A 15,622-nucleotide genomic window follows, 5' to 3' on the forward strand; every position below is an offset into this window, starting at 1 on the left:
TTAAACTAAATATAATAACGAATTATAACAACGAATACCTACAGTTTGATTTTAGATATGTAATCCATACTAATATTATAAAGCTGAAGAGTTTGTTTGTTTGAATGCGCTAATCTCAGGAACTACTGGTCCAATTTGGAAAATTCTTTCAGTGTTAGGTACCCCATCTATCGAGGAAAGCTGCTGTATATTATCCACGTATTCCTACGGGAACGGGAACCACGCGCGGGTGAAACCGCGCGGCGTCCGCTAGTACGTATATATGAGTATAACCGTAATGCCGAATCATTCGATGACCTCTGCCTTCGATTCGGAGGGCGTAGGCTCGAATCTGGTTCAGACATGCACCTCTTACTTTCAGCTAAAAATATGTGCATTTTATGAAATGAATATCACATGTGAGCCGTGATAGCCCAGTGGATATGACTTCTGCCTTGATTCGGAGGGCGTAGGCTTAAAACTGGTTCAGGCATGCACCAATTTTCAAGTTATGTGCATTTAAAAAAATGAAATGTCACGTGCCTCAAACGATGAAGGATAAACATTGTGAGGGAACCTGTATATCAGAGAATTTACTTAGTTCTCTACGTGTGTGAAGTCTGCCAATCCGCATTGGGCCAGCGTGATGGACTATTGGCCTAACCCCTCTCATTCTGAGAGGAGACTCGAGTTCAGCAGTAAACCGAATATGGGTTGTCAATTTTTTTGTTCTTTACAAGTGTGCCTTGGTAAGTGATGATGCAATCTGAGATGGAAGCGGGCTAACTTATTATTAGGAGGATGATCATCCACACCCGTTTCGGTTTCTACACGACTTCTTTCTATTTTTTTTTTCTTTCTTTACTTCGTACCGGAACGCCAAAAGCGCTTTGCTGGTACGCCTTTCATAGTTAAATAAATTTCGCTACAGTGACAAATGGTATTTTGCAGTAGGACATAGGCTACTTTTATGTCAGAAAAACACATGATTCCTGAGGGAAACAGAATTTCACACAGTGCGTTCCCCAGTTAAAAATCTTGGGCACGCCACTGCCAAGCAATGTAACATTAATATATGTTGATAATGTAGGCGATTCAACACTTATGAATGTTATTTAAACGGGTACATACCACGATAAAACGACGAGATTTTTATTGTCGATATTGCCTATTACCTATCCCATTATCTCTCATCAGAATGAGTTAAGAGAAGTTCTATGAGCGAGGTAGGTACTGGGTACTGGGTATAATGTCTAACAAGCTATTATGTAGAAAATTGTCCATTCAATGACCGGCTGCTACCAATTTAGCCTTCATCCGCGGCTCGATATCAAATTACTTGGACCGCTTGGGATATCTATTTGGTCCAAGTCTGGAAATTTTGCGTATTTGATACTAAGGTTTTCGGAAACAAAAGAGAACCGTTAATTTTCCGAATTTTCTTTTTCACGTTCACTGGTTCTGTGGGGAAGTCTATGGATGCTAAAAAAAACCCCCAAAAAAACCCCAAAAAAAAAACCCCCGAGACGTTGGACTAAGTAAGAGGGTTTTTTGGGGGGGTATTTTTTTTGGGGTTTTTTTTTTAGAAATGATAGACAAAATACAACAATTTGTCCATAAAAGCTTAGTCTAGTACGACTAAGCTTTTTGTTTGTAGTTATTTTAATATAACAGTAAATTAGTGGTCACAGAGTGAGTTTTTACAAGCCACGTACCGATTCCGGTTAATCCCATTAAAAACAAACGTCACGCGTCTCCTTGACAACCGCATGTACAAACTTTTTTTATAATTTGTATTTCAAAATATAACACTAACAACAATTACTTAAATTAATATAATAATCAATTAAAAATTACTACATCTTTACTTTTAGTGAACAGTTCTAAAAATATTTAAAAACATTAGACGCCATTTTTCTTGAATAATATTGAAAATTACTGATGCGACGGTTCGTGTCGTACTGACTCGAGAATGTATTACTTTTTGAATTTTGTATTTGGAGCGGCTACGACACTGTTATGTTCCGTACGCTCCATCTCTGTTTATTATTGATTGCCTAATCAATTTAATTAATTAGTTTCATAATTTAACAGAATTTTAATATTTTAAAGAAGGCAAGCTACATTAAATGCTTATTTTAGACCACAAGACTCATAAATTGTTCTTCGCAATCGTTCAAATCCACAATTACGCAATTGCGAGCGGTTATCTCGGCTCCGTGGCGACACTGAGGTCTCCTGAAAATAGACTCGACGTTTTCTTCCATTTTCAAACTACCCACTTAAACGGTAAATTGTCTTGTAGGTTATTTCCTTTTTCTAGTTATTACTTACTAACGGATAAAATATTGTTAGTGATAACGTAGTTGTAGAGAATTTATAAATTCGCTTTAACGGCTTAGCCGTGAAAGCACACTCACTATTGCAATTAATAAAATAAGTAGGTATGGGTAATTGGATACCTGATTGAGCTTTTTTACAAAGAAATTATTAGTCTGTTTTGGACAGTTGTTGGTGTTAGTGACTCAGACCCAGACCCAGTGCCTCAGAGAATATGTTAAACTGACGGTCATTGTATACCATTGATTCCCAAAGTGGCTCAGGTGGACACTGGAGAAAAACATCGTGAGGAAATCTGCATACCAGGGAATTTTCTTAATTATCTGCGTGTGTGATCTGCCAATCCACATTGGGCCATCATGGTGGACTATTGTCCTAACCCTACTCATTCTGAGAGGAGACTCAGCGCAGCAGTGAGCCTAATATGGGTTGATAACGATAAGCTCTCTACACAGTATTAAGGCATCCTAAGGATATGTTGACTCTACTACGAATAGGTATGTCATTGTACCTACGTAGTAAAATTAATAACTGAAAATATTTACCATTCGCAACGCGACTTCATCAAATAACAGATGGCCATATTCATAATCTATCTGCTGGCGTACTCTCTAACTTTGAGTAGATATACACGAAAATTACGAACTAGCTATTGTTAGTGATTCTAGCAAGGCAAGCAAGGATTTCGTATTCACTATTAGTCGTTGCTAACTGTTCAAGAAGTACTAGCCAGTGTGTTTGACATTGTGATCTTCGTTACTATTGGTATTTACGTAATACAAAAAGCGGTTGTTATTAATTCATAATTCTTTATTTGCAAATTGTTAAATACAGATCTTGATATAAATGTTGGCATACAATTTGCTACAAAATAGCATGCAAATTTAAAAATAATCTTATAACTAAATTACATTGTCTATAATACACTATAATTATTGAAATTTACATAATGACTATGATGTTAAAATTATTAATTTATTATTATGTCCGTTATACGTTAATTATTATTGTTTGTCAGTTAAATAGTCTTTGATAGTGTAATACCGTTTTTTTAACAATAGTTCTTTGATTTTAATTTAAAATAAAGCAACACTTAAATTTCTATCAGCTAATTTTGCTGGTAATTTGTTGTAAATTAGAGGTGCCATATGAAAAATGCTATTGCCATATAATGAAGTATTATGATGAGTGAAGCAGATTTAATAATTAAAGATTTAATTTGTTGTTAATTATGTTAGGTGGCTAATAGACTAAAGTTAGTGAATAGGCCAGCTGGAAATAATCTCGTTACTATTGCTCAATACAAATGAATATGCAATTACGAAAAGCGCACATGTCGGATTTTCTCTTTATACATCTCACAAATATAAAATATCTAACGATATAAATAATCCTAGTAATTTTTAAAGGCTAATTGTAACACAATAGTTACTTTTAGAAAATATACACTGGTTTGGAAAAAAAATAGTTTTTTTTAATTCCTGGATATTTCTAATTTTCAGACTTGTACCCTTTTCGAAATCGCATATTAAATTATAAGTCAAGATTATTTTAAAGTATTGGACGCAACAATATAACAATATTTGATCAAATAGGTAAAGTCATATGTGTATTGGCGGATTTCCCGTAGGTACCTACTGTTTAATTTCCCTAAATACATTTATTTCCTTATGATACGTGATTACTAAGTTACTCAAAATATAGTTTAGTGTATTTAGAAAGTGTCACACAATTAATATCATCCAAGTATGTTGCTACATAGACAACTTCTATTTTATTATATTTTTCTATTCTATTTTATTTTTTAATTCATGATTCAAAAATTCGCAAGTATTGTGAAAAATTAAATAAAAATATTACGTCGTAAAATAAACAATTTGTACCTCTTATAAGTAAGCCCGCTTCAATCTTAAAGTGGAATTTATAGTCGTTGCAGGGGCTCCCATAGGGGACCATTCACCCGCTGAGTGTCAAATTTACAGTGGACTTCAGTCGTTGTAGTGGCACCCCCAGGGGATCATTCCGCCGCTGAGTGTCGAATTCTCGTGAATTTCGTGAGCCCCTGCAAAGACTATGAATTCCACGACTGCATCGTCACTTAACATCGCAGTCAAGGGCTAACTTATCATAGGAAAAAAATAGTTGTACCATTAAGCGTACCCCTCAAAAGCCTATTTTTTTCACAGCCCACCCCTCCTAAGAAGCCTCCCAGGAGGAATCTGTCAGTGTCCCCCACCCACGTCAATTCTCCGTCATCCGGCTACAGCTATGAGCTGAGAACTCATGCTAGGAGTCAGGATGACCTGGACGAAATACAGGTAGGTTGTAGCTCAGAAATATAGAATACCTATACCTAGTTACCTACATTACGTTGAGTCGTGATAGCCCTTAGTGGATATGACCTCTGCCTTCGCTTCGGAAAGCATAGGTTCGAATCCGGTCCGGGGCATGAACTTTAAATATACCTACATTGAATACAGAAATACTGAGAGGCAGACCAAAATTAAACCATAAATCAGAATTAAAATCACAAACACATAAAACCAATATTAAAATTTAAACAAAAACCCAAAGTTATTACTTACATAATTTTTAACTTTATAATATTGTATTTTATTTTACGTTCGGAATCTGCTGGCCTTTACAAAGAATCTTTGACGTATGCTAGTTGACGTATACGAAAATACGAAATTGAGATTCTATGTTTTTTTTTTTTCTTACACATGTTAGTTATGATGATGCAGTCTAAGATGGAAGCGGGCTAACTTGTTAGGAGGAGGATGAAAATCCACACCCCTTTCGGTTTCTACGCGGCATCGTACCGGAACGCTAAATCGCTTGGCGGTACTTCTTTGCCGGTAGGGTGGTAACTAGCCACGGCCGAAGCCTCCTACCAGCCAGACCTGGACAAATTAAGAAAATCTCAATCTGCCCAGCCGGGGATCGAACCCAGGACCTCCGTCTTGTAAATCCACCGCGCATACCACTGCGCCACGGAGGCCGTCAAAGTGTTATAATGTCATTCAGTGCTTACTGGTGGATATCACACGGTAGGTGAATGACATTTTGTCAATTGATTTGATGTTAATTTTAATAGGTTGATAATAAAGACCAAAATAGTAAATAGGCCAGCAGGTGAATGTGTAGCTAACGTATTCTTAAAGAATATGTTGGCAGGGGATATCTGAGCGACGAAATGACTTTAATAATAAGTTTGTTCTCTGACTTACGGACTGTGTTCCAGAAACCCGCAATTTTATAACGAAGAACAGCGTACAGTTAAGTTAAATAGCTAGTATCTATTTTGTAAAAGTTTACAGGAAAACTGTAAAACCGTAAAATGTGACTACTAATAGGTAATCTGACCACAGAAGTGAACTACTAAATTGCGGGTAGTCAAACGAAGTTAGTTTATTTCTCATTTTCCTTATTGTTATTCTGGTAATAGCAAAAATAAGCACGTTATAATAACGTTTTTACTAAAATGATCTAATTAACCCCCGACGCATTAAGAGGGTTGTTATAAGTTTCACGTGTCTGTCTATCTGTCTGTCTGTGCAACCGCCAGCACCATAGCATTAAGGTGACTTATGTGGGAGTGTTTTTAGACGTGTTTGATAAAAATTGGTTGAGCCGTTTAAAAGTTGTGGTGGGTGAAAGTGGGGAAGAATAACCGAATGTCTGCGAATATACTCGAGTGGGGTCACAAATGAGAGTATTGATGACTTAATCGAGAGGGTTCTTGGCTTTCTTCAATGAGAAAATTGGGACATGGAAATCCGATTGTTCATACTGAAATAAAAATAAACAATTTTCTTTGATCCGGCTCACATAAGATGATAGAAAGAATTTATGGTATAAAAGTATTTATTCTAGATATTTTCATGACCTTTGTGGGTTTTTCGAAATTTCTAATTTTATGTTATTTAGGTTTTATTAATACATAGTACCCATGCACTGTTTACTTTTAAATTAATAAATACCTAAGTGCAATTTCCTTAAATGCATTATGAACTGAAACACGTGTATTGCATCATGGGTTTTGTTGTTTTTGTTAATTGTCGTCAAAATTAAGGATATTGAATTATTATTTATTTAGGTTTATTTTAGCATTCTTACTATCGGCAGATCATGCTTGAGTAATATAGTTGTGTTAGAAAGGTTAGCGATGTTTCTGGATTTATGGAATTTACAAAAAGCTTTATTTATACTCCATCTAATAGCCCAGAATACGTGGAACATTTTTACAATCGATCTATCCTATATATCTATGAGATAAGACGCTCAACGTTTTTATTTACAAGAAATTCTTGATTCTAGGAGATGACTACTAGGTAGGGTTACCAGGTGATGAAAAATTCTAAGCGTCGGAACAAGATAATGTACCACGCAATTTGTAGGACATTGTGGCTGTTAAGTTGTATATAGCTAATAATTAAGCAAGAGTAAAAAAGCATCTCATTGAACAAACTCCCCTCCTCCCAACTTGTATCAATAACGAGGTATAAAAAGTTGTTGCTAACCAGTTGCTAAAAAAAACAGCTGGCAATACAGATGCCACTGGTGAATAAGCTAACAGACACTTAACAGACCGCGGTGAAACTGGTCCTCAGTGTTAAAAATTATTGTTACAACATGACCTATTTGTTACAGGATGCCAAACACTACCTCAAACACGGCAGATCCGTGGACCAATACGTCGACAGCAAACTGTCTTACTCTGAGTACGAAGAGAATCACAACTCGCCCAGAGTGATCCCAGTGCCAAACCCTCGACCGAGCTTAAAGAATCGTACACAACCAGTGGCCATCACGGCTATGTACGAAAATGTCGTCATAAAAGAACAGAATCCACGTAGAAAATTAAGGAGGAATACATTCGGTCCGCAACACGAGAACTTCGAATCAAGAATGGCGGACAAGAGAGTCAGAAAGTACTCGAACCAAGAAAGGTCTTCCATGGAGAGTTTACTCGACGATCAGTCGATGAACAGTCCGAGCGAATGTGAACGGTATTCCTCAGGGTTGAGGGTTGACATTCCATTGTCGCCGACGCATTACGAACAGCCGCCTACGCCGGACCACCCGCCTCCGTCAGCTAAACAAGCGGAGAGAAGCATACACGAAAGGATCAGGCCGTTGAGTCAGGTTAGTCCTGATTGAAGATATTTGTACCAGCACGCTACTTTAAACTTTTTTGTTGTTTTATTTGAAGGTTTACGTACATTTGCGAAACCCCTTCTCTAATACGTCGGTCGTCGGTAAATTTTATTTTAGTTTGCTATTTCACTAGCTAATTAGTGAAGCTGGAAATAGATTTTTAAATATTGCCAAATTTTCGAATAAGTGTTTCGCAGATGTCATGAGAAACCTAATTTTGTCGCAACTATCATACGTGTCAATTAAAATCCATTTCAAATTGTCATAGTCGTTTTAACCCTCATAATTACACAAACATGTAACTAAAACACTCGAATTTGTAGTAATTGGGATTTTTCTTGTTAAATGTTCACAAATAACATACTTTACAGATTGGATTTTTTTAAAACACTGTTAGTTACGTAATAAAAGTTGGTCGCTATTCACTTGCAATTTAAAGCCCTTTAATTCGAATCAAACGTCAAATAGTTTCTATTTTACTTTGGAGTACCTATATTTACTTAGATATTTTTAAACGGTTAAGAATCAAAAAAGGTATTAACCATTACATTGGCACTTAAAAGATTACGTTAGCTAACTAACGTCCTTGATTGGCTTGTAATTAGAAAGCCGACAATCTGCCGATTTTGAATTTTAATCTTTATTTTCAACAATTATTTTACTCGTATTATTTGTCTCACGTAAGCCATCTTGCATGTGCATGCTAGAATTTACGCATTTGAAAATTTTTATTTTACGCCATTTAAATTTTTCATTTCTATATTAATTTCAGCTAATAATGGAGGTTGTAGAAGAGATTAGAATTAGAAAGAAATCGCAGGGCGATATTGTTAATAGTTGATCGTTTAATGATAAGGCGTTTTCCACACAGTTGCTATGTTCAGAGTGCCGGCTAGAATTTTTCCAAGACCACAATGTTAATGAATCTAACACTTAACCTTATCTCATTAGACATGAACTTGAAAAACTGAGAAGCTGACTAAATTGTCCGTGCTGACCATTTTGTTCGTCAGATAACAGTTTATCTGATAAATAAAGTGACAACTTCCTAGTCAGTAAATCCGTTAGAATCATTTGAATGAATTGAATTTAAGTAAAAGTTTTATTTAATTAGGTTTCTTAGGGCCGTTTCACCACCGCATAAGTGTCAAGTAGCTTATTCACAAGTATTGTCTTCGTCATTTGACATAAAATGTCAAAACTTACGGTTAACCTAAGCTAACCGACACTTAACAGAAGATGGTGAAACCGGCTCTTAAAGTAATAATTTAATTAATTTGAAGAATATACTGTTTTAGGGGTTGGCGTAAAAATAATAAAACTTATCATGTAGAAAGAGAAATGTACGTATTGGTTTATTCTTGCCGGAATTACAAAGTACTGCAGCCCTACTCGATTTGTACTTTTTATCAACAAACAAACTAAAAAATGAGGATATAAATTACTAATCATATCACCGTAATTATAATTTACTTGTTTTTGAATAAATGAAAATAATTTTGATTATTATACAGGATGCTCGGGAGTCAAGGTGTTGACGAGTCCACTTATAAGAGCCGAACTGCATAGCTAATACTATTTTTTTAACTAAAAATACATTTTTTTTAAGTTTTCAATCAAAGTAATTTAAATAATTCCGACTATTCATGTAACACACGCCTTTATCTATCCTTGCATTTTAAAATATGTAAAACTTGGCTACGTCATAATTATAAGAATGCGTTTATGGGGTACATTTTAAGATCTATTTAAAAAAGAAATATTATTTACCCCGAAAATATTAATTTTGGAACACATTGTCCTTAAACATTTTTAATTAATTTTCGGTAAAGAATATAACCCCATAGTTATGGCCAAAGAAGAGGACATGTGGGTAAAAGGAGTAGATGATGAGTTGACGAGAAATAGAGACGAATGGAAAAGATTGACATATTTTTCCGACCTCACTTAAGTAGGATAAGGTTAAGGAGATGATGAGTTATGGAAAATACTCCCCAGCACCTTGTATGTAGATAATAGATTTTGAATAAATTTTAAAAGCAGACAATATAATTTAAAATAAATAAGCGACGAAATGACATGCGTTTTCTACCTTCATTTTTAATTTGTCTGTTTATAAACAGTACACATCGAATAGGGCAAGTATTATAGTCTGGAAAATATTAAGACTTAAAGATACCGCTTGAGGTGAATGTGATTTTTCCATTAGTCTTACCGTATGGTGCTATGTTATAGGAACTATTTTACCTACCTTGCTTTTATTTTTTGTGTTTTTGTAAATATATTCTATTTAGTGTTACAAGTTTCTAAAATAAGGTGCTAGATATATTTCGTATTTTTTTTTTTGTAATCTATGTTTTAAAAATATTCCTTCAAGACATTCAATTATTTGCATTAGATTTTACATTTATGTTATTAATTTACTTTTTTTAAGGTTTTTTTTTTTATTAGTTCCGCCTCTTGACCAATGAAATGGCCACAATGGAGTTGAAAGTGAAAACTTTCACTAATAAATAATTTGTACAATTTGCCACATTTTTTTAACCGACTTTCAAAAAGGAGAAGGTTCTAAGTGTTTTATGTGTGTCCAGCTATAAATCCGTACTTTATGGACCGATTTTGAAAATTATTTTTTTGTTTTGAAGGGTTTGATTCCAGGGTGGTCCCATTTTTATATGGTAGTGTTTTGAATGAAAGGGGCAACGTTTAACGTGCCAAATTATTACTGAAAATGAGACACTGTTGTGAAAATATAATTGAAGTTCGAGAGCACTTTTTATATAGTGCAATTGTGCAATTTTATGTTGTGCAAATGTGCAGTTTGTCAATTCATTGGTCAATTCAACAAATATTAACTAATTTTCGAAATTGCTTTGATTTTTATTGGTATCAATATTTATTATGAGATAAAAATGTGGTTTAACCTATAAAATAAATATGCATTGTATTAAAAAAACTTAATTTAAGCTGAAGCAGTTATTGCGTTCTTATTTTTACTTTAAAAATTACTTATATTTTAAGTTTTTTTTTTTTTAAATTTAATTAAGTTTTTTGTCTTTATTTTACGTTTGACATTTGTTAATAATTACCAATTAAAAGCAACTTTGAAAATTAGTTAACGTAACTTTAATTGTTTATATAATAGTTAGTAATAATACAATCGTGGTAAAAAATTAATGGCCATAATGGTCATAAGAATTATGTTAGATATTCCTATATTAATATTACCGACATGACAGTATCCTGGTTAGTATAGTTTTATTTGGAAATGGTTCATCAAAACGGCTACTATAACCACTAGACGAGTATAAGACTGTTTTGTCTTACTTGATAACGACAGTTTTGTCTTGTGTCTGTTTTGCCTCAACCATTTGTATGATTACCAATTGGAGTATTAAATAATAGTTTGTGTCATATTATTTTCAATTATTTACTATTGTTGGAATTTTTTTTTTATTGTAAGGATGAATTATGAATATTATTCTTATTATTTTAGCATTTTTTTTTTTATTTTAAGGCTTTTAATATTGTACTATTTTACATTTTATTAAGATTATTTCAATAAATGTCTTTTAATTTTTGTTCTGTTTTTCTTTTGTTGGTCCTTGTTTTTGCTAGTTTTTTTTTGTTACATTTTGTTCTATTGATACGAAAATCTCTATTTTTTTTTAAATTTACCAGCAACGCATTAGCATTCAATCTAAGGCCACGTCTACACTTACCATCGGTGCTAACATGCGACCAAAGACATCTCGTGAAGAGAAATAAACATTGATGGCCTCCGTGGCACAGTGGTAGGTATGCTCGGTGGATTTACAAGACGGAGGTCCTGGGTTCGATCCCCGGCTGGGCCGATTGAGGTTTTAATAATTGCTCCAGCTGGTCTATTCAGTATTTTGGTCTCTATTAACAACCAATTAAAATAAACATCAAATCAAATGACTAAAAGTCATCTACATACTGATAGATGTTTGACGATATCCACAAGTAAGTACAGGATGACATTTGTTACATAGAATCCCTATTTCGTGTAAATATAGTGAATTAGCCTGCAGGTCTGGCTGGTGAAAGGCTTCGGCCGTGGCTAGTTATCACTCTATCGGCAAAGACGTACCGAAGTAGACTAACTCACGATCTTGGGGGCGTCCGGACTGATTAACTCAGGTCACTGTTACCCACTTCCGCATGACCCTCTAAGCCGAGGTCCGAGTCTCATAGAAGACGCCCTTAGAGAGTCGTTCCGTCCTCTATCTTTCTTTTAGCCTTCGGGTCTCATCAGGCGATGCTTCTTCGCTCGCCTAAACCCCCCCGGTGACGCCGTAGTGGTTCCACATGGAGCCATCGGCACATAATAAATAATAAAATACAAAGCCTTTTATCACAGTAGATATAACAAGCAGTATAATAACTCGACCGTATTTTTGAAATAAATACCTACAGCCGCGCGCTCCGTAAACATGTGATAGGGCTGCCCGCATCCAGCATTTTAATTACATTTGCCAACTTTGTGTTTCCATTTAGTTATGTGATTGTAAATATACTTTTTTTAAATAAACAAATAAAATACTTAGTAAATTGTATTAAAATAGGAAGTGATCAATAAAATGCGTGTTGTTTTTTGATTGGTAGATTTAAATAAGGCTGATACTAATCAATGATCTTGAAAGACCTTCATATATTTATTTTGGTGATGCCATCTAGGTATTACCACCACACCACACACACCAAATAATAAATAATCAGTCAAGTGCGTGTCGGGCCACGCGCAGTGTAGGGTTCCGTAGATTATGTTAGCACTTTAATCCCTTATGTAATGCACAAAAATACCGATACCCCCACACTATAGAATAGACGATAAAAAATTGATCCTGACTTGGCATGTAGGGAAGGAACTACAAAAAACAAATTGAGATTGACCGGGTTCGCTAGTAGTTTAATAAAAAAATCTGGATAGGTATATTAATATCAGCTGGCTCTTTACTCTTTTTATTCAAATACATTAAAGTACGAGCAACACAATAATGTTGTTAAATTCAAACAACTTCTTTACTTAACTTCTTTATTACATTAAAATACAGGTATACAAAACATACATGCCATAAGATTTAAATCTATGTATTACATAATAATCAAAGAAAACAACCTAAATGAAGAAGTTAATAAATAATTATTTAATAATATTATATCACCGTTTACGTCATTTACCTATTTACACAATTTTATCATTGAAGCATTTATTTATATATATATTTTTTAAATTATGCCTTTAGAATACAAAATATTAATCAAACTTTATAAAAATAATAACTTTTTTCCTAGTCGTCATAATTAAAAAATCCAATACACTGCGTTCGTCACCGCGGCACAGTCGCAACGGTCTTCACCCCACGATCACCCCACGTACGAGGTGCGTAGGTATAGCTCGCGTTTCGACCTTTAGTATGAAGTCCACCTATTGGTTATACTGTGCTTTTATTTCGCACAAAATTATACATAGTAATCTTATAGTAGACAATGTACAATTAGGTTAATAAAATTTATAATTTTGTTGCAAAACGAAAATAAACTACAATTTTTAAATTTTTGTAAGTACAAACTCAAGTTACTTTAATACTTATTTATAAAGTTTAAAAAATTTAGTGCGAACCCCTCTATTTGAGGGTGAAGGCCTCCTCCAGAGATGACCAGTACTCTCTATCTGTGGCTTTTTTCCTCCACTGTTTTCCAGCCTTCCTTTCAATGTCGTCTGCCCATCTACTTCTAGGTCTTCCTCTTTTTCTAGCACCTACAGGCCCTGTCCATGTCGTTAGCCGAGAAGTCCATCTATCGTCATTCATTCTTGCTACATGGCCCGCCCATCTCCATTTCAATCTCATATAATAGTTAAGTGTTTCTCTTCGTCGGCACATACTAAACACAAAAAAAAACGAAGTAGACGTAGGCCTGATCGAAACGCAGACGGTAGCGCTGTGTCAGCAGTTCAACTGTTAGCGCGAACGCGGCTGTTATAATCGAAGTAAGATTTACGACCCACAGAATAAAAAAAGGCCCAGAAGTGGGCAATACCAAATAGCAACTAAACGTTATTGATACTTTTTTGTTTGACCAAGATAAATGCTTGTATTAAAAATCCATTTGTCATAAAGCAATTTTTATAAATGGATTTTTTTTTCTAATTTTATTTAAATAGATAAATAGATATATATACTTTATTTGCACACACACTACACTTACTAAAGCAATAGAAATAAAAACATATTATGAATGCTGATCTCAGCACACAAAAGGCGGTCTTAACGCTAAGTTGCGATTTCTTCCAGGCTACCTTTAGTTTAGGGAGACCTTCATAGTATAAACAACCATAGTATAAGTAATACACATACATACAAATAATTTACATCCTAACACTATTTTTTTTTAAAGAGTTTGTTGAGTTTTTTGCCGGTTTCTTAGCAGAACCTGCCTTCCGAACCGGTGGTAGAATCTTTACAAATAGTCAACTGACGTACCACAAGTGCTTGTAAACTGAGCCTACTTCAAAGAAATGAATTTTGATTTTTTTTTTAATTTTGAATAGTTAGATTATTTTGACGAGCAAAATCACAAACACCTAGCAAAAAGTTCATAGCAATTGTTTCTCTTGTCCAAACATAATTATGCAATACTCAATATTCAGGTAAGTTATATAAAATTGTTTTTTACTCCCATTTCGTAATCGCAATATAAAACGTCAAACCATATTACAAAGCTATTTATTCTATATTCATTCCCACAGGTCGTTTGGTATTGTTAATTACCACACGGGTAAGCCGTGCTACAATCAATGATATTAAATACTGTTAGATGTGTTACTAACGCATGAAAAATGAGGCGCTCAAAAGAGGAAATTTATAGTCGAGTCAATGTTAGTTGTGGCAAACAACAAGCATTATTTAACCTTTTTTTTTCTATTGTAAAGTACCAATTTGGTACTTCATAAAATTACTTGCTTATGTGACTAATTAGTAATTTAACTTTATCCTAAGCTTATAATATATTTATATACTCTCATTTATTTATTACTTCTTTTTTTAAAATTTTTAACAATATAAGTATAAAATACAAAACATAATTAAAAATTTATAAAAAAAAATTCACCCTCCCGCTGCGGGACATTTGAGTGCCCAAGCAACCGGTGGTCAGGGCTCCAGAGTGAGGAACCTCCTCACAATACGCGCCGTCTCAAGAATCACTGCCTTTTGTATCCGACTCTTGATCCAACAGTTAAGCGAAAGCTTCTTAAGGTGTTGGTCGAAGCTTTTCGCTATAAGACCATTGACTGAAACAGCTATCGGAACAATAATAGTTGACTCAACATTCCACATGGCGGTAATCTCGTGAGCAAGGTCCAAGTATTTTGATACTTTTTCCTTTTCGGCTTTAACCAGATTATATATTATTATTGTTATACTAAGGTGATGTCCAATAACTCAATCTTAGTCTTTCACTAACTATTACGTCTTTAGGTCACTTTGTTCATGTGATCTTCCATAATTATTTAAAGTAATAATACCTAAATATCGTCTACAATTACACAAGAAATTAAATATCACGTGTCTCAATGAAGGAAAACATCGTGAGGAAACCTGCATAGCAATAATAATAATAATAATAATAATAATAATAATTTATTTACTGAAACTGTGGGTTACAATGGTTCTTACACTATAGATAAAAAAATTCCATTACAATTTACTGATATATCAGCGTGCAAATATTTACAGAATTTTACAATAATTTATTATACCTACAATTATAAAACGTCAATATTTATACATTACAAAATTTCATGTCATTCATGTACTCGTCAACACTATAATAATTCTTATTATTTAAAATGGAGAAGATTATTCGCTTAAACTTTATTAGGGGCATAGTTTTATATGATTCTGGAAGCTTATTGTACAAAGAAACAGCCATACAGAAGCAATTATTTGAGAGAAGAACCAGACGTCTCGGTGGCACACAGATTTTATTTGGTTGCCTGCCCCGCCAGTTTGGGCACATTAGTTTTTTGGTAGGGAACAGAGTTGGATTCTTTTTTACGAACAGCAACGTTTCAAATATATAAAGGCATGGCAGCGGTAAGATTTTATTGTTTTTG

General features: G+C 34.2%; 1 protein-coding gene across 1 annotated transcript in view; it reads left to right on the top strand.

The window, feature by feature from the left end:
• Positions 1 to 15,622, top strand: part of LOC112049876 (uncharacterized) — a 165,386-nt gene that overhangs the window by 54,547 nt on the left and 95,217 nt on the right. The window contains exons 10-11 of the mRNA XM_052888572.1: positions 4,506 to 4,637; positions 6,973 to 7,467. Coding sequence (XP_052744532.1) covers positions 4,506 to 4,637; positions 6,973 to 7,467 — 627 coding nt within the window. The remainder of the gene's footprint in view (positions 1 to 4,505; positions 4,638 to 6,972; positions 7,468 to 15,622) is intronic.

Source organism: Bicyclus anynana, chromosome 23 (assembly GCF_947172395.1).
Source record: "Bicyclus anynana chromosome 23, ilBicAnyn1.1, whole genome shotgun sequence".
Lineage (NCBI taxonomy): Eukaryota > Metazoa > Arthropoda > Insecta > Lepidoptera > Nymphalidae > Bicyclus > Bicyclus anynana.